The following is a 21,335-nucleotide window of genomic DNA, read 5'->3' as shown; positions in this document are numbered from 1 at the left end:
ACTCCCCATGCTGTGTTGCCCATTGCAGCAGTCTGGGAGCTGCCCTTGTCTCTGAAGACGGAGACAAAAAAAGCGTTGAGTACTTCAGCTTTTTCCACATCATCTGTCACTATGTTGCCTCCCCCATTCAGTAAGGGTCCCACACTTTCCCTGACCTTGTTGTTGCTAACATACCTGTAGAAACCCTTCATGTTACCTTTTTACATCCCTTGCTAGTTGCAACTCCAATTGTACCGTGGCCTTCCTGATTACACCCCTGCATACTCTAGCAATATTTTTATAGTCCTCCCTAGTCATCTGTCCAAATTTCCACTTCTTGTAAGCTTCCTTTTTGAGTTTAAGCTCACCGAAGATTGCACTGTTAAGCCAGGCTGGTCACCTGCCATATTTGTTGTTCTTTCTGCACTTCGGGGTGGCTTGTTCCTGCGCCCTCAATCAGGCTTCTTTAAAATACAGCCAGCTCTCCTGGACTCCTTGCCCCTGCATATTAGCCTCCCAGGGGATCCTGCCTATCAGTTCCCTAAGGGAGTCTAAGTCTGCTTTTCTGAAGTCCAAGGTCTGTATTTTGCTATTCTTCTTTCTTCCTTTTTTCAGGATCCTGAACTCAACCATCTCATGGTCACTGCTGCCTAGGTTGCCACCCACTTCTACTTCCCCTGTCAATTCTTCCCTGTTTGTAAGCAGCAGGGCAAAAGGAGCACGGCCCCTACTCGGTTCCTCCAGCACTTGTACCAGGAAGTTGTCCCCAGCACTCTCCAAAATCATCCCGACTGCCAGTTTGAGAACCCCTGGATTACGCTGATGTTTGGAGTGAATGGTTGTGAGGATCTTGGTGTTGACAGCACATCTTTCACTGAACAGACTGACTATTGGAACTTACCACAAAGAGTACTTTTACTGTGCAGACCGCTCTAATGGATCTCAGCTCCCTGCAAGGCAGCCTCACTGATTCTCTGCTGGACTCGACTAACTCCATGAGCATACACTGCTGCGAACAAGCTCCTCCAAGTTAGTCTGCAGACACTGAGCCTTTTGGGAGGGTGGTTTCCAGAGGTTTCCCTGTAGTGCTGTTCGGAGTTGGTAGCTTCAGCAGAGTGATTTTGGAGAGCAGCTGGCTCTTGCTCTTTGTTTTTGTGAAAGTGATGCCAAAGCTCAGTACAGATCTGGCATGTTGACATTTTTGGCTTCAGGCCGATACAGAGATCACTTTAAGGCAACTGGTGAAGAGGATCCATTTGACCGAGCGGTAGCTGAATTTACATTGCTGTAGAAAGCAATAACAGAGTCCCAACTTTCAGAAGCTCAGCAGCATAGCTTTACTCCATGATCTGCTTTGAGGACAGAACATAGAAGTGCTCCAGACTGGCTTCTGCCTAGATTTAAGGGAGTCTTTTGGGGTGTCTCTGCTCTGGATATAAGATGCTCCCCACAAAGATTGATTGTGCTCGGTGATGTTTCAAGGCACATCTGACTCCTTTATATATTGTTGTAGACTCTAAGACAGAGGAACTTGTGGTCGTGCTGGTCAGTGAGTGACATCTTTCTGCTTCCTTCCTCCTTCCGAGTTGACATAGAGGAAATCTTCCAGGGGCAAAACTGCATGAAATGTGCAGACATTTTCACACACCAAAGTGTGGTGTTGAAGGCTGTACTGAAGCATCATGAGAAATGCTCTGAAAAAAATTTGTCAGCTATAGGCAAACTCTCATGGTGTCAAGGCTTCATTGTAATCTGTGGTAACTATTACAAATGGGACAGTAAAATTAAATGACAGTAAATTAAAGTAGTCAGTGATTCACAGAGTGACAGGCTGCATATAAAATCATGTTTCCAAATAGGCTCATATATCCCAGAGTGTCAGAAGGTACAAACACAATACAAGTGAAGAGGCTGATTATAAGGCAACATCGATCAGCAAGTATTTCTAGAATACTTAGATATGAGAAGATGCAACAGCATTCATTCAAGGTCTGCGTGTAGCTCATATGGACCAGTTCTGTACCTACTATGGGCCAGATTCTCAAACCCCTTACATAAGGGGATGCCTAGATGGTGTAAAGCCAGTAGCTCTGTACCCCTCGTCCTGGCTGTATCCTCACCCACTTAGAATGGGGCATATTGTGGTGCGAGGGGTAGCTGCAGCACACTACTACCATGGTCCTGGGCTAGAGGAAAGGGCCCTGGGGGCTGCTGTTATCAGGGAAAGATAAAGCAGCCCTGAGACTACTCTAAGGCTTAGTCTACACTGCCGCCTGTATCGGCAAAACGTACGTCATTCAGGGGTGTAAATATTACACCCCCGAGCGACATAAGTTACACCAACATAAGCCCTAGTATACACAGCACTACGTTGGCAGGAGAGCTTCTCCCACTGACATAGCTTATGCCACTTGTGAGGGTGTTTTTTTTAACAACACCTATTGAACTAAGCACTTGGGAAGCAGGGGAAGGGAAACTCTTAATTATTCACCACTCCCACTTCTTCAGTTAAGGGTTGGCAGAGCCACCAATCAAAATTTGATTTATCGAACCAAAAAGGAAAAATGGGACTAAACACTCAAGGCATTTTCTAGTTGGGAGAAGGAGGAAAATCAGACTTTCTTGGAGAATGGTTGTGGGTAAGACAAGAACTCTTTCAGGCCACTGTCATGCATGCCTATGTGAACGCTGTAACGGTTAACCGTTTAACTGGTAGAATTTTAATAGGTTAAACAGTTACTATTTTTAAACCCTATTTACGTCCCTAGAAAGGCCTAGCTAGTCTATGGCCTGGTCTACACTAGGAAATTAGGTCTGTATAACTGTGTTGCTCAGGGGTATGAGAAACCCTCCTGTCAGCATAGATAAGAGTCTTCTCTGAAGTGCTACAGTGGTGGTGCTGTTGCGGATTAGGTGTAGACAAACCCATAGACCTGACTTCTCAGATCACATCTCCTCCTATTCCTCCCCATGGTCTCTGTGCTCAGCAGGCGCTCTCAAGCTGTTAAGTCCCAAGGAAAAATTGTTAGAGTTGATAGTAGGATGTTCCATATAAAGGTGCACCCAATTTTACAACTTGCTGTTGCTAGAAATCCACCACAGCCCAAATTCGGCAACCTTTTAGTGCAAGATGCAGTTTACGTCTCTTCAAAATCAGGCTGACAAACATGAAATATTGGAACCCCACAGGGCAAAGAGTCTTGTGAAAGTTAATTGTCTCTGGCAAGACAAGGGATTTCCCGGCTCATTACTGATTACAATATTAAACTATTGTTAATATTGTAAAACATGCCCAGATTTGGCAAATCAGTGCAGTTCATGATGAAGGAATGCAACAGATGCTTTTGCTCCTTTCTGCTCTTCCTCAGAAGCATCCGATATATACTGAAAAGTGATGGCAACAGAGTGGAATCCTGCAGCACAGTCTAGAGGAAATCCCCAGGAAAAGAAAAGTGCATTTGCTCCTCTAGGAATGAACGTAGCTGCTTGAGTGGCCTTGCCTAACCTGTAATAGACCATGGGCTCATCATCAGCACCTGAAATATCAAAATCCTGACAAGGAGGTGTAGGCAGACTCTGTAGCTGCCTCAGTGAGACCTAAATTGAGGGGGGAAGGAAAGACACCATGGGAATAAGATGAATTTGCTGAAGGCTTTGAATTTCAGATCTTGACTTTATCCTAATCCATGTATCCTTCTGCTGGAAAACCTCAGAAAAATAGATACAGTTAGGGGAGCATTTAAAGCCAGAAAATGTGTTGATCTTCCTTCATATGTAAAATAACGATCAGTCTCTCTAATGACTTAGCATTTCCCATTCTCAGGCACCTCTTCTGCTCTTCCTAGAGGAGCAGGAACATAGGATTTCTTATAACTGTTCAGGCTGCTAGTCATTACGTCTGGAATTTTGCCTATAGCTTTAATGTCATGGCTCAGGCAAGGGGAATGCACAGCTTTAAAGCTGCTCCCACAACTCTCCTGCCTGGTACAGATGAGCAGTTAGTCTGGGGTAAGGCTCCAATGGTGTGGTAGGGCTCCAATGGCGTGGTAGGGGGGATTGCTTGAGTCCTTCCTTACTCCAGCCCCACAACTGTTGACTAATTGTCTGAGGAATTGAGAAGAGTTAGATCCCTCAGTGTTATTTCAGGTGGTTGAGGAGGGGGAAGAAATCAGGGTATGCCCCCTATGCCAACAGACTGAGCAGGGACCGGGTGGAAAGCCTTCTCATGTGACATTTAGTCACCTTTACCTCTTGTAGTAGAGTATGTGGTGGTGAGAAATTCCCTCCTCTTTAACCCTCCCTCCAACCCCCTCCCACAACCCCCGGAGCAAAAATAATAAAGCCCTATGAATTGCAGTGGCTCATCTATATGTCAGGGAGGCAAAAAGCAATCTGAAATGCTGTGCAGGGGAGGCTAGAATGGGCAGGAGTTTCCTATCTGATATCTTGTAGGCCATCAGTGCCAGAGTTCTGAGGTAGAGTGACGGCAGGATGGTTTTTCTCTTTGTGTCTTCACCTTATGCATAGCATTGAAGCAGTTCAGCTGGATGCACTGCCTCTTTCAGAGGAGGAAAAAGTGCTTTCTCTCCATTGCTGGGACTCAGCAAAGAGAAGCAGACAAGCTACTTTAGTATAGCATGCTAACATATCATTAGAACATTGATAGGTGATCACTGTTTTGGGAGGGACAGGCGTCCTCTCTAACTTGCTCTTATATGTATCCAGTGGATGCCTGGATGCCTGGAATCTTCTGGTGGTTCACAGAGTACAGTTTGAATGTGACTTGATGGGCTGTTTATAGCATTTTGGCAAATAGACTGTTTAGGAGCTGTCCACTGGGGAAAGAAAATGCATGTGGCGTGTTTATTTGATTTTTACTCCCTCCCTAGAATGTCTGAATTAATTGAGAAGGAGACTGAAGAATACCGCAAGGGGGATCCGGACCCGTTTGATGACAGACACCCTGGTAAGGCCTGGTAAACACAATGCCTTGTGTGTGACCCCACTCTGTTTCAGGAGAAAATTAGTCATTCATATGTTTAAAATATACCCAAAAGACTAGCCTGAAGGTCCTCACTGCTGGTTAAGTCCTGGCATCACTACTCAGCTTACTAACCTTGTTTTATAGTTTTGTCACTTGGCATTTCTGACTGTAAGAGGTCTAGGCTCCAGGCACAATTTTGAATGGCTTTTTTGGATGTTGATGTGGGGACTAATTTGGAGATCCTTGTCTTGGGCCCTGTCTATACTACAAGTATGATAGCAGCATAGCTACACTGCTGTAGCTATGTAGGCATACCCCCATAGTGTAGACGCAGCCTACAGCAATGTAAAGTGTTTTTCCATCGCTGTAAATACACCACCTCCCTGAGCGATGGTAACTAAGTTGATAGAAGCATTATTCCATTGACCTAGCTGTGTTTACACTGAGGGTTAGGTTGACATAGCCATGGAGCACAGTGGTCTCTGTTTTTCATACCGCTGAGCACCAGAGCTCATGAGAACATAAGAACACAGGACGGCCATACTGGGTCAGACCAATGGTCCATGTAGCCCAGCTTCCTGTCTTCCAACTGTGGTCAATGCCACATGCGTCAGAGGGATTGAACAGGATAAGTAATCCATCCCCTGTCATCCATTACCAGCTTCTGGCAAACAGAGCATGGTTTTGCATCCCTGCCTATCCTGGCTAATAGCCATTGATGGACCTATCCTCCATGAACTTACCTAGTTCTTTTTTGAACCCTGTTATAGTATTGGCCTTCACAACATCCTCTGGCAAAGAGTTCCTCAGGTTGACTGTGTTGTTTGAAGAAATACTTCCTTTTGTTTGTTTTAAACCTGCTGCCTATTAATTTCATTTGGTGACACCTAGTTTTTCATAGAATCATAGAATCATAGAATATCAGGGTTGGAAGGGACCCCAGAAGGTCATCTAGTCCAACCCCCTGCTCAAAGCAGGACCAATTCCCAGTTAAATCATCCCAGCCAGGGCTTTGTCAAGCCTGACCTTAAAAACCTCTAAGGAAGGAGATTCTACCACCTCCCTAGGTAACGCATTCCAGTGTTTCACCACCCTCTTAGTGAAAAAGTTTTTCCTAATATCCAATCTAAACCTCCCCCACTGCAACTTGAGACCATTACTCCTCGTTCTGTCATCTGCTACCATTGAGAACAGTCTAGAGCCATCCTCTTTGGAACCCCCTTTCAGGTAGTTGAAAGCAGCTATCAAATCCCCCCTCATTCTTCTCTTCTGCAGGCTAAACAATCCCAGCTCCCTCAGCCTCTCCTCATAACTCATGTGTTCCAGTCCCCTAATCATTTTTGTTGCCCTTCGCTGGACTCTCTCCAATTTATCCACATCCTTCTTGAAGTGTGGGGCCCAAAACTGGACACAGTACTCCAGATGAGGCCTCACCAATGTCGAATAGAGGGGAACGATCACGTCCCTCGATCTGCTCGCTATGCCCCTACTTATACATCCCAAAATGCCATTGGCCTTCTTGGCAACAAGGGCACACTGCTGACTCATATCCAGCTTCTCGTCCACTGTCACCCCTAGGTCCTTTTCTGCAGAACTGCTGCCTAGCCATTCGGTCCCTAGTCTGTAGCTGTGCATTGGGTTCTTCCGTCCTAAGTGCAGGACCCTGCACTTATCCTTATTGAACCTCATCAGATTCCTTTTGGCCCAATCCTCCAATTTGTCTAGGTCCTTCTGTATCCTATCCCTCCCCTCCAGCGTATCTACCACTCCTCCCAGTTTAGTATCATCCGCAAATTTGCTGAGAGTGCAATCCACACCATCCTCCAGATCATTTATGAAGATATTGAATAAAACCGGCCCCAGGACCGACCCCTGGGGCACTCCACTGGATACCGGCTGCCAACTAGACATGGAGCCATTGATCACTACCCGTTGAGCCCGACAATTTAGCCAGCTTTCTACCCACCTTATAGTGCATTCATCCAGCCCATACTTCCTTAACTTGCTGACAAGAATACTATGGGAGACCGTGTCAAAAGCTTTGCTAAAGTCAAGAAACAATACATCCACTGCTTTCCCTTCATCCACAGAACCAGTAATCTCATCATAAAAGGCGATTAGATTAGTCAGGCATGACCTTCCCTTGGTGAATCCATGCTGGCTGTTCCTGATCACTTTCCTCTCATGCAAGTGCTTCAGGATTGATTCTTTGAGGACCTGCTCCATGATTTTTCCAGGGACTGAGTTTTGTGTTATGAGACTTATTTATGAGACTAATACTTATTTACTTTTTCCACACCAGTCATGATTTTATAGACCTCTATCATATTCCTCCTTTTTCGTTACTTTTCCAAGCTGAAAAATTCTAGTTTTTTAAATCTCTTCTCATATGGAAGCTGTTCCATACCCCTAATAATTTTTTTTGCCCTTTTCTGTACCTTTTCTAATTCCAATATATCTTTTTGAGATGGGGCAACCAGATCTGCACGCAATATTCAAGATGAGGGTATACCATGGATTTATATAGAGGCAATATGATCTTTTCTGTCTTATTATCTATCCCTTTCCTAATGATTCCCAACATTCTGTTAGCTTTTTTGACTGCTCCTGCACGTGAGTGGATGTTTCCTGAGAACTATCCACAATGACTCCAAGATTTCTTTCTTGAGTGGTAACAGCTAATTTAGATCCCATCATGTAGTATGTACAGTTGGGTTTATGTTTTCCAATGTGAATTACTTTACATTTATCAACATTGAATATCATCTGCCATTTTGTTGCCCAGTCACCCAGTTTTGTGAGATCACTTTGGAACTCTTCACAGTTTGCTTTGGACTTAACTATCTTGAGTAGTTTTGTATCATCTGCAGATTTTCCCATCTCACTGTTTAACTCTTTTTCCAGATCCTTTACCTCTGTTGCTCTAAATTTTCAATGTAGACCTGGCCTGGTTCTCCAGATTTCCAATTTGGAAGAGGTTAGAGCAGGGGTCGGCAACCTGCGGCACACGTACCGATTTTTACTAGCACGCTGCTGCCAGCTGGGTCCTGGCTGCCGGCCCCGCTCAGCCTGCTGCTAGCCTGGGTGAATGGAACTCCAGGCTGGCAGCAGGCTGAGCGGGGCCAGTGACCAGGAGCCGGCGGATGGAACCCCAGACCGTCAGCAGGCTGAGCCACTCAGCCCGTTGCTGGTCTGGGGTTCTGGCCGCTGGCCCCTTGCCAGCCGGGATCCCGGCCCGCAGCCCTGCTCAGCCTGCAGTCGGCTTGGGTGAACGGAACCCCTGGCTGGCAGCGGGCTGAGCAGGGCTGGCGGCTGGGACCCCAGCTGACAGGAGCCAGCGGAACTCCACACCGGCAGCGGGTGAGCTGCTGCCGGTCCGGAGTTCTGTCCGCCACCGAGCTCAGCCCACTGATGGTCTGGGGCTCCAGCCGCTGGCCCCTTACCAGCCAGGGTCCTGCCCATTGGCCCCACTCAGCCTGCTGCTGGCCTGGCATACCAGTCGCCGGCCCCGCTCACCTCACTGCTGGTCTGGGGTTCCAGCCACCTGGCCCCCTGCCAACCCAGGTCAGGGCCTCCGGCCCTGCTCAGCCCTCCTGCTGGCTTGGGGTACAGGCAGCCAGCCCAGGGTTCTGCTCCTGGCCTGGGCCCAGCGCTCTGAAGCCCTTATAAAAAATTACAGTGCAATTAACTGAAAAACTTGAAAACTTAAAAACTTTGTATATTACAGTAATCGTTAAAACATGTATAATGTTAATAAATACATAGGTTTGATGAAACAAAGTAGTTGTATTTATGTGCCTGTGCTTAATTTGTGTTTTCGATGATTTACCTTCTAAAAAAATCTCACCTGTCTCGCACCCCCAGAAAGGGCATCTCACACCCCCGGTTAAGAACCACTGCACTAAACTGATAAGATCTGCATTTTAATTTTATTTTAAATGAAGCTGCTTAAACATTTTAAAAACCTTGTTTACTTTACATACAACAATAGTTTAATTATATAATATAGACTTAGAGAGAGAGACCTTCTAAAAACGTTAAAATATATTACCGGCACACTAAACCTTAAATTAGAGTGAATAAATGAAGACTCAGCACACCACTTCTGAAAGGTTGCTGACCCCTGGGTTAGAGATTGCAGTCTGAATCTCATGCACCCTCATACACCCCAATTAGCAGGATCAATCTTACACAAAAGACGACTTACATGAGGAATCATAGGTTTCAGAGTAGCAGCCGTGTTAGTCTGTATTCGCAGAAAGAAAAGGAGTACTTGTGGTACCTTAGCGACTAACAAATTTATTTGAGCATAAGCTTTCGTGAGCTACAGCTCACTTCATCGGATGCATTCAGTAACGAGAGTGATCACTTAAGGTGAGCTATTAAGCAGGAGAGCGGGGCGGGAGGGGAACTTTTGTAGTGATAATCTTGTTACAGTGTGTACGGTAACACTGATTGTTTCATGTTCTCTGTATATAAATCTCCTCGCCGTATTTTCCACTGAATGCATCCGATGAAGTGACCTGTAGCTCACGAAAGCTTATGCTCAAATAAATTTGTTAGTCTCTAAGGTGCCACAAGTACTCCTTTTCTTTTTGCGAATGCAGACTAACACGGCTGCTACTCTGAAACCTATGATTTCTCATGTAAGTCGTCTTTTGTGTAAGATTGATCCTGCTAATTGGGGTGTCCGACAGCCAGTTTTGCTGTGGCATGACTTAGTTTTATACTTCAGTATTGGCCATGAAGCCTAGAGCTTGTTAAATGACAAGCCATTTAGAGCTGTCAAGTTTACCAAGTGACTGTCTCCTTTCTTTGCTCTTCCATTCTTTTTTGGTTGTAATATTTTGTTTAGCTAAGGAGGTCTGAATATTAGCTCAGCCCCTTCTTTCTGCCTTGCCAGGTCGAGCAGATCCAGAGTGTATGCTGGGCCATCTGCTGAGAATACTTTTCAAGAACGACGACTTCATGAATGCGGTAGGTTTTCTATTTGCATTTATCCTAAGAATTATAATTGACAAATGATGACACTTCCCTGTTACCTGTAATGGTTTGTCTTTATCTGCCCTGGGCTCGTTAGCCTGAGTGCTTGTGTTTTTTGTTTTTAGTCCAGTCCATGTTGGAGTTTTTCTACTGTTAGGAATATTTCTTCCAAATGCTGGTTTTAAAACGGGGTTAAAGGTGACTTGCCTCCCTCTATTAAAGTGGAGGGAAGGACGTTTTCTAAATGTAGATCATAATGCGCATACTATGTAATATAAAAAACAAAAATGGAGTCAAGCCTGGTCCAGATTCGCCAGGTAAATTGTTAAAACAGTCTCTAATACTAGTAATACAGCTACGCCTGTGGATGCTTTTACATGCTGGACTGGTTGCGGGAGCTGGGGAAGAAAATGAGTTCTAGGGGACTGAGCAGAGGGCTAGGAGTTACTGGCTCTTTTCCTGCACTGCTAACACTTTGTACTTACAACATCTTTTATTTAATATTTAAATTGCAGTAGCAACCAGAGGCCTGAATTGGTATTGGCCCTCTAAAAACTCACATTAAGACATGGACCCTGCCCCAAATTGCTTGCATATCACTTGTCAGACTATAAAGGGTCAGTAAAAAGGCATACAAACAACTAAGAAAAACTCTTGTGCATTGAATTTTCTAAACAAAATAAATGCCAGTTATTTTCCTCTGCCTCAAGCCATCATTGATTAACTGGTTTCGTAAAGGCATTGTAGCCTTACAGATTAGTCCAGAGTGGGCAATATAGAAGAGAGAACTTTATTTGGCTGAGAAAAAAATAAATTGTGCTGTCCTTCCACTTCTTTTCTGATACATCAGAGAGGAAGAGTCACCAGGCAGTTGGCTATGCTCTCTCTGAAGCTATGTCTACACTATAGATTATGTTGGCATCACTTATGTTGCTCAGGGGTGTAAATAAACCACACAGTGCAGCTGCAGTGCTGTATATGTAGACAAGCCCTAAAGTGTAGGTCAAGGATTTACACACTGACAATGCTACTGGTATCTTCCCCTTTGCTCCCATGTTTTGTAAAGCTAGGGGAGTCACTAATGATTTCACTGTGCTGCACTGTTTTGAGTAGGAGTTGAATTTCAGGCCACTCCTATTCCTGATATTCTTCCCCCAGCTGGTGAATGCTTACGTGATGACAAGCAGGGAACCCCCATTAAATACTGCTGCCTGCCGACTCCTTCTGGACATCATGCCAGGACTGGAAACTGCTGTTGTCTTTCAGGAAAAGGTACCATGTATAGCAATACTGGTTATAAATGCTTGGTGTATTCAGCGTTCTAGGAGCTCCCATGCTCGTTTTGGATAAATCTGTACAAATGGAAGTTTAAAATGCAGTTTCTTGGACACAATCTCTACTCAATTTTATTAATGTTTAATTTTAAAAGGGCACTTCAATAGTTGTAGTGTTGTTAAGCTAAATTAATCAAACCCTCAGGCATTTCTAGGCTGCTCATGTGCGTTGAAGGCCAACTTGCATACTCCTACATCGAGGAACAGGAACCAAAAAGTCATCTGTTTTGGGAACTCTTGCAGCCATAATGTTCTGGATATAAATTCAATAGACATTAACACGATGCAGCAGTGTGCTAGCAATCAGCTTGTTAAGACTCTCTAGATTTTGTAATCTCATTCCTTGAAATGCAAACATTATAGTGGGACAGTAGCACCACTACAGTTAAGGTAGTGACAAGTTTACTGGTCTAAACTTTAAATCCACATGCTTACCCAGACTGCCTTGAAAACTGCTGTGCCTCCTTGGGGATCCCCTTGTGACTGAGTGCCTGAGATGGACCACATTGAGAACGGTGCCCACAGAGCAAACTGCAAGAAATAGGGCAGACAATCCCCTCAAACTGGTGATTTATTCTATAATTAGATTCACCAAATCAGTAACAAAGAACTTCTGTATCACCATACTGATAGACACCAACTCCATGGGTGCTCCAGCCCTGGAGCACTTTGGCAGCCAGCTCCTCCCCCCTCCCCCCAGTGCCTCCCACCCACCGGCAGTTCTGCTGATCAGCTCCTCCCTCTCCGTCCCAGTGCCTCCCCTGGCGTGCAGGCGGCGCTGGGGGAGGGGGAGGAGTGGGGACAGGGTGTGGTCAGGGGGGGGTTGGAACTGGGCAGAAAGAGGCAGTGAGGGGGTGGTGTGGGAAGAGGCTGGGCCAGGGTGGGGGTTTGGGGGAAGGGGTGGAGTTGGGGGCAGGGTCTGGGCCAGAGCAGTGGTTGAGCACCCCTGAAGCAAGGAGGAAGCCAGCGCCTGTGACCACACTGGTGGACAAGAAGTCAGAAATGATCCCCTTTAGACATTTCAGCCCCAGGCTCCCATCCACACAACTAAGTCTGATATAGTGAGAGGTTATTGAAAACCCATTTCACCATATATGAGGTTCTTACTGATCCCAAAGGATCAGACACTTACCCCAGATCAATATGTATCTCAGATCTTACACAAATATCATGCTGTCAGCCAATCCTTAGTAAACTGTCTCAAGATTTAATAATAAAAGAAGAGAGTTATAAATGGTTAATGGATCATATTCACACAAATGATTGCAAAGTCCTTCTATCAGGTTTGTAGCAGTGATGGAATAGACTGCAGGCTTGTGAAGTGTCTCTGGTAACTTCCAAAAGGTTGAAAGGTCTTCAGTCCATAGTTCAAGATGCTTCTTTTAGTTGTAAATCCACAGTCCAGAGAATTAGAGCAGGAAAGAGGCAAATTAGGGGTGTCGAGGGTCTTTTATTTACTCAAATTTACTGTCCCAAACAAAGCCCACACAGTCCCTGAATGTGGAAAGTTACTGGCCCAAGATGGTGTCCAGGGTCACATGAGCATATTACATGCCCTTAATGTTTTGCTGAATCACACGGGGTGGCGGTTGTCATCTGAGGCATCCTCTGGAAGAGCTATCTGGACAGGATGAGTTTCTTCAATGGCCCATTGAGAGAGTGGAGTGTCCTTGATAGGCCATCAACACAAAACTGTCCAGCCCTAATGTAAATTCTCTCTGGGGGGTGTCACCCAGGAATACAACACATATTTAAGATATAAGTACATAGCCAATATTCATAACTTCAGATACAGAAATGATACATGGATATAAACAAGATAATCATACTTAGCAGTTGTAACTTTTCCATTGTCACCTTATATGACATACTTTATACAAGATTTGTTGCAATTGTGTAACAGTGGTAGCAACAGTGATACAAATGGTACTTCTGGGGGAATTATGCACCACTGCGTGTGCACAGAATTCATGTCCCCTGCAGATTTCTTTGCTTCTCCTAAGAAAAACGACTTTCTGACAGGGAAGAAAAGGGAAGCTGCAAGAGCAGTCACACACCACTCCCTAGCTGTGCAGGTACATTGTTTCAGGCATCTGGAGCAGCCGGCGGAGAGGTAAATCACTGCGTGGCTGGAGACACCCAAGCCAGTGGCTCCTACCCTGAGCCCGGATCAGCTGCTAATCATGGCTGGGCTGGAGGCAGGAGAGGGCAGGACTTCTTCCTCTGCAAGGAGTGGCTGGTGCTGTGTCAGACCCACCCCCAGAAACCTCCCACAGCTGCAGGAAGCTCAACATCCTCCCCTGCTTCCTGCCCCCATGGCTCCTCAGCTCCGGGAGGGAGGGGTCCCTGTACGGGGAGCTGCTCCCCCATTCGCCCAACCCCTGTGCATACCCAGACACCCCTGCCAAGCCTCACCCCGTACACCTGGAACCCCTATAGCCCTCCATACCTGAACCCCACCCCATTGAACATCAGCCCCTGTATCTGGAGCCCCCTGCACCCAGACCTCCAGACCACCCCCCACTGAGCTTCCTGCACTCAAACCCCCACTCTGACGAGCCCCCACATCCAGGCTCCCATGCCACTGACATCCAGTTAGCTGCTGAGCCCCAACCACTTTCACCTAGAAGTCCCTGCAGAGTCCCATTGCCCCTGCATCTGGAACCACCCCAAGGAGCCACACCTAGACCCCCCACTGAGCTGCCTGCACCCAGATTGTCTCATACAGAATCCTCTCACCCCACACCAGCCCCTCCACACTTGAATCCTGCCTGGTTGAGCCTGCCTGCCACACAGCTGGTGCAGAGGGGCAGGGCACCAGGGTGTTTCTGGGGCAGCCCAGGCCTTGTGCTGTGTCAGAGTCAGATACAGCCTTGCCACTGAGTCTGTGTCCCCGGGATGGGGAGGCCGCAGGGTGATCTCCAACCTTCGTGCACTGCCATGCTGGAGCCTCTGCATTTATTTATTGACAAATAAAACTTGCAGAATTTTAAAATATTGTGTGCAGAATTTTTACTTTTTTGATGCAGAATGCTCTCAGGAGTAAAATGAAAACGAGGAATCCAGTGGCACCTTAAAGACTAAAGTGGACTGGACTCTTTGTTTTTGTGGATACAGACTAACATGGCTATCCCCTGATACTTGACAGGAGTAGAATGGTCATCTTTCTTACACATAGCATCACGCCCCTTGTTATCTATATTTGAGATTGTTTGAGCAACGGGCTCCTGACACACAGCCCCCTTAAAAAAAAATCGAATGACACCAATATTTTATGGGTTTGTAACATACTTTTGCACACACTTGGGGCTCAAACTATCACTGATCCTCCTCAAGCTGATATTACTCATTTAGACTTGAACTTAGCTAGTGTCTGGCCTCCCCTGCCCTTTTTGAGAAGCAACATTTTAAAAGTTCTTTAGGATAACATTTGGATCTACAATGAAACCAATTTGCTGAGCCAGAGAAAGTTCTGCACACCCGTGCTGCAAGACTGGGGCTCTGTTGCAAGGAAGAATGTTGCAGGCAACTTGACGTTGGAGTAAAGCCTTTTCTACACTTAAAAGGATTTGTAGATATAGCAGTACCATGAGAGCTATGCCAGAAACCCCTTCATCCTGCTGCCACTGGAGAGACAGTTTGTATGCCAGTGAAAAGTTCAGTTTAAATCAGTTGCCTGAATGGAATAAGGACTCTCTTGTTGGTATAATTGCAACTTTACTAGGACTTTGCTGGGATAGCTATGTAAGTTTAGGGATGTGATTTTCCCCCTCCTCCTCAGCTGACACAACTATGTCTATGTCTACAGTTAAACAGCTACAGCAGCATAGCTGCAGTGCTGCATCTGCGCTGCTGAAGTACTTCAGTGTAGCCACTCATTACAGTGACAGGAGGAGGTCGTCCGTCGTTATAGTTAATCCACCTCCCTGAGAGGCAGAAGCTAGGTCAATGGAAGAATTATTCCATTGACCTAGCACTGTCTACATCAGGGGTTAGGTCAGCTTAATTACGTTGCTTGTGAGTGTCGATTGTCATATACATGAGTGATGAAGATGGGCGTACTTAAATTTTTTAGTGTAGACCTGGCCTATGCCAGTAAATTTTACAGTGTAGACCAGGTCAGCTGTATTGGAGCAGCTGCACTGATGCAGCTTTGCCTCTGCAGTGCTTAAGTGAAGATGCTGCTGTGCCGATGAGAGAGCTTCTCTTGTTGGTGTAGCTAAACCACCTCCCTGAGAGGCCGCAGCTATGTTCACAGGAGAAGTTCTCCTGTTGCCATAGCTCTGTCTGCACAGAGGGTTAGGTTGGTATAACTATGTCTCTTAATGGTGTGGATTTTTCACGCTGTTGAGCGACATGGTTACATAGATATAGGTCTGTGGTGTAGACCTGGCCTTAGTGATTTGCTCAAGGTGCCGTGCTGTAGCCATTGAACCTGAGCAGCACCCATGTACTGTGAGTTTGAGTCTTGCCCTATACAGCTTATTGAGGCCTTGTCTACACTTAAAAATTATGTCCACCTAGCTACCTTGCTTAGGGCTGTAAAAAATTTAGTGCCCTGAGCGCTGTAGTTAGGTTGCCCTACCCCACCTCCGGTGTAGACGTGGCTAGGTTGGCAGAAGAATTCTTTTGTCAATCTAGATACTGGCTCTTGGAGAGATGGATTAACTCCATGACAGAAAAAAAAACAACCCTTCTGTCGATGTAGGAAGTGTCTATGCTATGGCGCTGTAGCAGCTGTAGTGTAGACCTACCCTGAGAATATGTTCTGAGAATGATTTACTCTCTGAATTTGCTTCTGCAGGGGCTCCTGAAAGTTTTGCCCTTACAGCAGTGTATAAACTACACTTAACATATAAAAATGTTACTCCACTCCAGAAGACAGATTTTTTTAGATCTTTTTCACCTCTTTTAAAATGGAAATTTTGATGCTACCACCACACCATTTTAATGCTGTGTCACATTAGGATCCAGGATAGAGCTGGTGGTGTAAGTTGGGGTCTTTTGGTTAAAAGGTTTCTCACATACAGGCCTCACCCCTCTCCCTTCAAATAAAGCGTTGATTTTAATATTCAGATTGTTCTAAAATCCATATGCATAGTGAAACTGTCTTGAAAATTGATATTCCACAATAAGGGTTGCGATAGAATTTGGAAGAAAGGGAGGAGAGAACCCATTGATGAATTAGTCAGTTCACTCCTCAGAGCTATTGTGTCAGACTGTATTACTCTTCATAGGTGTGGTGATTCATTTGAGAACATCCCATTGAGATGAATGAGCCATTTCATGCTTCTGCACTGCTTTTGTGCTGCACTATTTACTGCAGAGGGTTCAGAGCCCTCTGGCTTTCTTCACCCTTTTCTTCTCCCTGTGTTTCTGATGGAGCTTTGACTAATAAGGAAGTTTAATTTCTTGGTTGTGCAGAAATGTTGTCCTTTTCAAAAGCCAGCTGACAAGGCAGAGAGCTTTGCCACACATATGATATAGTTTGTCTGCTAACAATGTCACATATAATGTACAGACTTGTTTTTTACTTAAGAATAAACTCATTAAGACGTTTGGGTCCTATGAGAAACAAGTATTACAGGAGTCAGTACTCTGATAGTTCCTAGTTTACATATTGATGTACAAAATAATTTAAAGGTTTTTTTGTCAATATATTGAAAATGCCCAGAAGATTATGCCTGCATAATCTATGAGGGTTGTAGTCTCACGTATATCGGGTCACAATTTTTAAAAAGAATACTCCCACATGCATGCGGCAGTGTGGGCTGGAGGAATGAACAAAAAATTGGGGGGAGTAATAAATCAGAATCATAGAATCATAGAATATCAGGGTTGGAAGGGACCCCAGAAGGTCATCTAGTCCAACCCCCTGCTCAAAGCAGGACCAATTCCCAGTTAAATCATCCCAGCCAGGGCTTTGTCAAGCCTGACCTTAAAAACCTCTAAGGAAGGAGATTCTACCACCTCCCTAGGTAACGCATTCCAGTGTTTCACCACCCTCTTAGTGAAAAAGTTTTTCCTAATATCCAATCTAAACCTCCCCCACTGCAACTTGAGACCATTACTCCTCGTTCTGTCATCTGCTACCATTGAGAACAGTCTAGAGCCATCCTCTTTGGAACCCCCTTTCAGGTAGTTGAAAGCAGCTATCAAATCCCCCCTCATTCTTCTCTTCTGCAGGCTAAACAATCCCAGCTCCCTCAGCCTCTCCTCATAAGTCATGTGTTCCAGACCCCTAATCATTTTTGTTGCCCTTCGCTGGACTCTCTCCAATTTATCCACATCCTTCTTGAAGTGTTGGGCCTAAAACTGGACACAGTACTCCAGATGAGGCCTCACCAATGTCGAATAGAGGGGAACGATCACGTCCCTCGATCTGCTCGCTATGCCCCTTCTTATACATCCCAAAATGCCATTGGCCTTCTTGGCAACAAGGGCACACTGCTGACTCATATCCAGCTTCTCGTCCACTGTCACCCCTAGGTCCTTTTCCGCAGAACTGCTGCCTAGCCATTCGGTCCCTAGTCTGTAGCTGTGCATTGGGTTCTTCCGTCCTAAGTGCAGGACCCTGCACTTATCCTTATTGAACCTCATCAGATTCCTTTTGGCCCAATCTTCCAATTGGTCTAGGTCCTTCTGTATCCTGTCCCTCCCCTCCAGCGTATCTACCACTCCTCCCAGTTTAGTATCATCCGCAAATTTGCTGAGAGTGCAATCCACACCGTCCTCCAGATCATTTATGAAGATATTGAATAAAACCGGCCCCAGGACCGACCCTTGGGGCACTCACTTGATACCGGCTGCCAACTAGACATGGAGCCATTGATCACTACCCGTTGAGCCCGACAATCTAGCCAGCTTTCTACCCACCTTATAGTGCATTCATCCAGCCCATACTTCCTTAACTTGCTGACAAGAATACTATGGGAGACCGTGTCAAAAGCTTTGCTAAAGTCAAGAAACAATACATCCACTGCTTTCCCTTCATCCACAGAACCAGTAATCTCATCATAAAAGGCAATTAGATTAGTCAGGCATGACCTTCCCTTGGTGAATCCATGCTGGCTGTTCCTGATCACTTTCCTCTCATGCAAGTGCTTCAGGATTGATTCTTTGAGGACCTGCTCCATGATTTTTCCAGGGACTGAGGTGAGGCTGACTGGCCTGTAGTTCCCAGGATCTTCCTTCTTCCCTTTTTTAAAGATTGGCACTACATTAGCCTTTTTCCAGTCATCCGGGACTTCCCCGGTTCGCCACGAGTTTTCAAAGATAATGGCCAGTGGCTCTGCAATCACAGCCGCCAATTCCTTCAGCACTCTCGGATGCAACTCGTCCGGCCCCATGGACTTGTGCACGTCCAGCTTTTCTAAATAGTCCCTAACCGCCTCTATCTCCATAGAGGGCTGGCCATCTCTTCCGCATTTTGTGATGCCCAGCGCAGCAGTCTGGGAGCTGACCTTGTTAGTGAAAACAGAGGCAAAAAAAGCATTGAGTACATTAGCTTTTTCCACATCCTCTGTCACTAGGTTGCCTCCCTCATTCAGTAAGGGGCCCACACATTCCTTGGCTTTCTTCTTGTTGCCAACATACCTGAAGAAACCCTTCTTGTTACTCTTGACATCTCTGGCTAGCTGCAGCTCCAGGTGCGATTTGGCCCTCCTGATAACATTCCTACATGCCCGAGCAATATTTTTATACTCTTCCCTGGTCATATGTCCAACCTTCCACTTCCTGTAAGCTTCTTTTTTATGTTTAAGATCCGCTAGGATTTCACCATTAAGCCAAGCTGGTCGCCTGCCATATTTACTATTCTTTCGACTCATCGGGATGGTTTGTCCCTGTAACCTCAACAGGGATTCCTGTTTATTCTGGATTCTAGAATATTCTGGATTGCTTGGTAAACTGGGTGCAAGCAAGAAATATACATTTTAATATGGCTAAATGTAAATGTATACATCTAGGAACAAAGAATGTAGGCCCTACTTACAGGATTGAGGACTCTATCCTGGGAAGCAGTGACTAAAAAAGACTTGAGAGTTGTGATGGATAATTAGCTGAATATTAGCTCACAATGTGATACTGTGACCAAAAGAATTAATGTGATCCTGGGCCACATGAACAGCGGAATCTTAAATAGAAGTAGAGAGGTTATTTGACCTTTGTATTTGGCACTGGTGTGACCACTGCTGGAACCCTGTCTCCAGTTCTGTGCCCACAATTCAAAGAGAATGTAAATAAATTGCAGAGGGTTCAGAGATGAGCCGCAAGAATGATTAAATGATTAGAAACATGCCTTATAGTGATACTCACAGCTCAATCTCAGAGTAGCAGCCGTGTTAGTCTGTATTCGCAAAAAGAAAAGGAGTACTTGTGGCACCTTAGAGACTAACCAATTTATTTGAGCATAAGCTTTCGTGAGCTACAGCTCACTTCATCAGATGCAAATTTTGAACGTTGTGCTTTTTTCAATACAAGGCTTGTTTTAATAACTCATAATTTCTTCATAAGTAAGGTTCTATTTTTTATCTGAATTTTTACAAAGGTATGAAATCCTTCAGTAAATTTGTTAATTTTTTTGATAATATTTTTCAATCATACAGATTTTTTTTGTAAACTACACTGCATTTCATTCTTTGTATGGTGGTTACTTTTCCCATTATTTAATAGTTTTGTTTGCCTGGAATAATATGGCCCTCTAGTGGTCAAAGTATTTCACATTTCATGGATTTTAAAGATTAATTTAAATGCTCTTAAAACATTATTGAAGAAGAAAATATGAAAGAACTAAAGTTGGCAACATGTGTATATGAATAGTTCACTAAAATAAAAACTAGACAACATTTTAAAAATCTGTTCTACTCAAATCTTGAGAGGTAAACTCAGGGTTCTGATTTCTTTGTAGTAATACATGATCTTCCAGATGCCTAATTATTATTACTCTATTATTTGTACTGTAGTGGCTAGGGTAGGGATTCCAATTATGGATCAGAGCCCCATAGTAGTCAGTGCTAATGAAACTGTGTGTTCTGCTTTGGGGTCAGTGATATTGATTGTTTCAAAAGAAAAGCAGGATCTTGTGCTGTTACTTTTCACTTTTTAATTCTGTCTAGATTGGCTCTTATCTGTTGATATTTTGTGCAAACAGTAGTAGGGTGGCATTCTTACTTAAAAAAAAAAAATAGCTTCTCTTTCTTGGTGAAATGATATGTACACTTCCACAGGTCTTTGTGGAAGTCCATTCTGGATTTAGGGCCAGATTAAGGAATCCCTTATTTTCATGGGTGAGCAATTGCTTTCATGAATAGTTCTGTTGGCTCGAAAGGGATTACTTGTGTGAATAAGGGGGTTCACAATCTGGCCATAAAGAATAATAAAATGTCTTGTTGAAGCAAAGCACGTTTGGCCAGATCCTGCATCATTATACTAGTGTAAATCCAAAGCAACTCCTCTGAGATCAGTGGAATTACTTCAGGTTTATGCTGATGTAACTGCGAAGAGAATTAGGCCAGATAGTCAGTGTTAACCTACTGAGTGCTGGTACTTTCTGGGCAATAAGCCAAATGAACACTTAAGTGAATTCTGCATGCATAGAAATCCTGATCCAAACCATGTAATGTAAATTGTTGGTGTGTAACATGAATAATGGGAAGTAAGGAGAACTGTGCCTCAACACAGTTTGGGTGGGGGGAGGAAGGAAGGGAGGAAAATTTAGTGTCTGAATGGCTTTTTTGTTTTACTTTAGGAAGGCATAGTTGAAAATCTATTTAAGTGGGCCCGAGAGGCGGATCAGCCATTGAGGACGTATGCAACTGGGTTGCTAGGAGGTGCTATGGAAAACCAAGATATTGCTGCCAACTACAGGGATGAGAACTCACAACTGGTAATGTCCACATGAGATGCTTTCCTTTTCGGGAGGGGGGGGGCATGAAATTATAAAACCTTTTTTGTTTGCCTGGGGCTGCTGACATTTATGAAAGAGTGCATAAAATAGTATTTCATAAATGTCAGCAGCCCCAGGCTCTAATAGTAAAACTGCAGGAGTAAATGCC

The 21,335-nt window shown here is 44.8% G+C and overlaps 1 protein-coding gene across 2 annotated transcripts in view; it reads left to right on the top strand.

Moving 5' to 3' along the window:
- DCAF1 (DDB1 and CUL4 associated factor 1) overlaps positions 1-21,335 on the top strand; it is a 108,105-nt gene that overhangs the window by 12,831 nt on the left and 73,939 nt on the right. For both annotated transcript variants that reach the window (XM_084634643.1, XM_084634644.1), the window contains exons 3-6: positions 4,869-4,945; positions 9,867-9,940; positions 11,105-11,218; positions 21,029-21,166. In XM_084634643.1, the coding sequence (XP_084490769.1) occupies positions 4,869-4,945; positions 9,867-9,940; positions 11,105-11,218; positions 21,029-21,166 (403 nt within the window). The remainder of the gene's footprint in view (positions 1-4,868; positions 4,946-9,866; positions 9,941-11,104; positions 11,219-21,028; positions 21,167-21,335) is intronic.

The sequence above is a fragment of the Lepidochelys olivacea genome (assembly GCF_965140295.1).
Source record: "Lepidochelys olivacea isolate rLepOli2 genome assembly, chromosome: 7".
Classification (NCBI taxonomy): Eukaryota; Metazoa; Chordata; order Testudines; family Cheloniidae; genus Lepidochelys; species Lepidochelys olivacea.
This window is presented reverse-complemented; position numbering and strand designations above follow the sequence as displayed.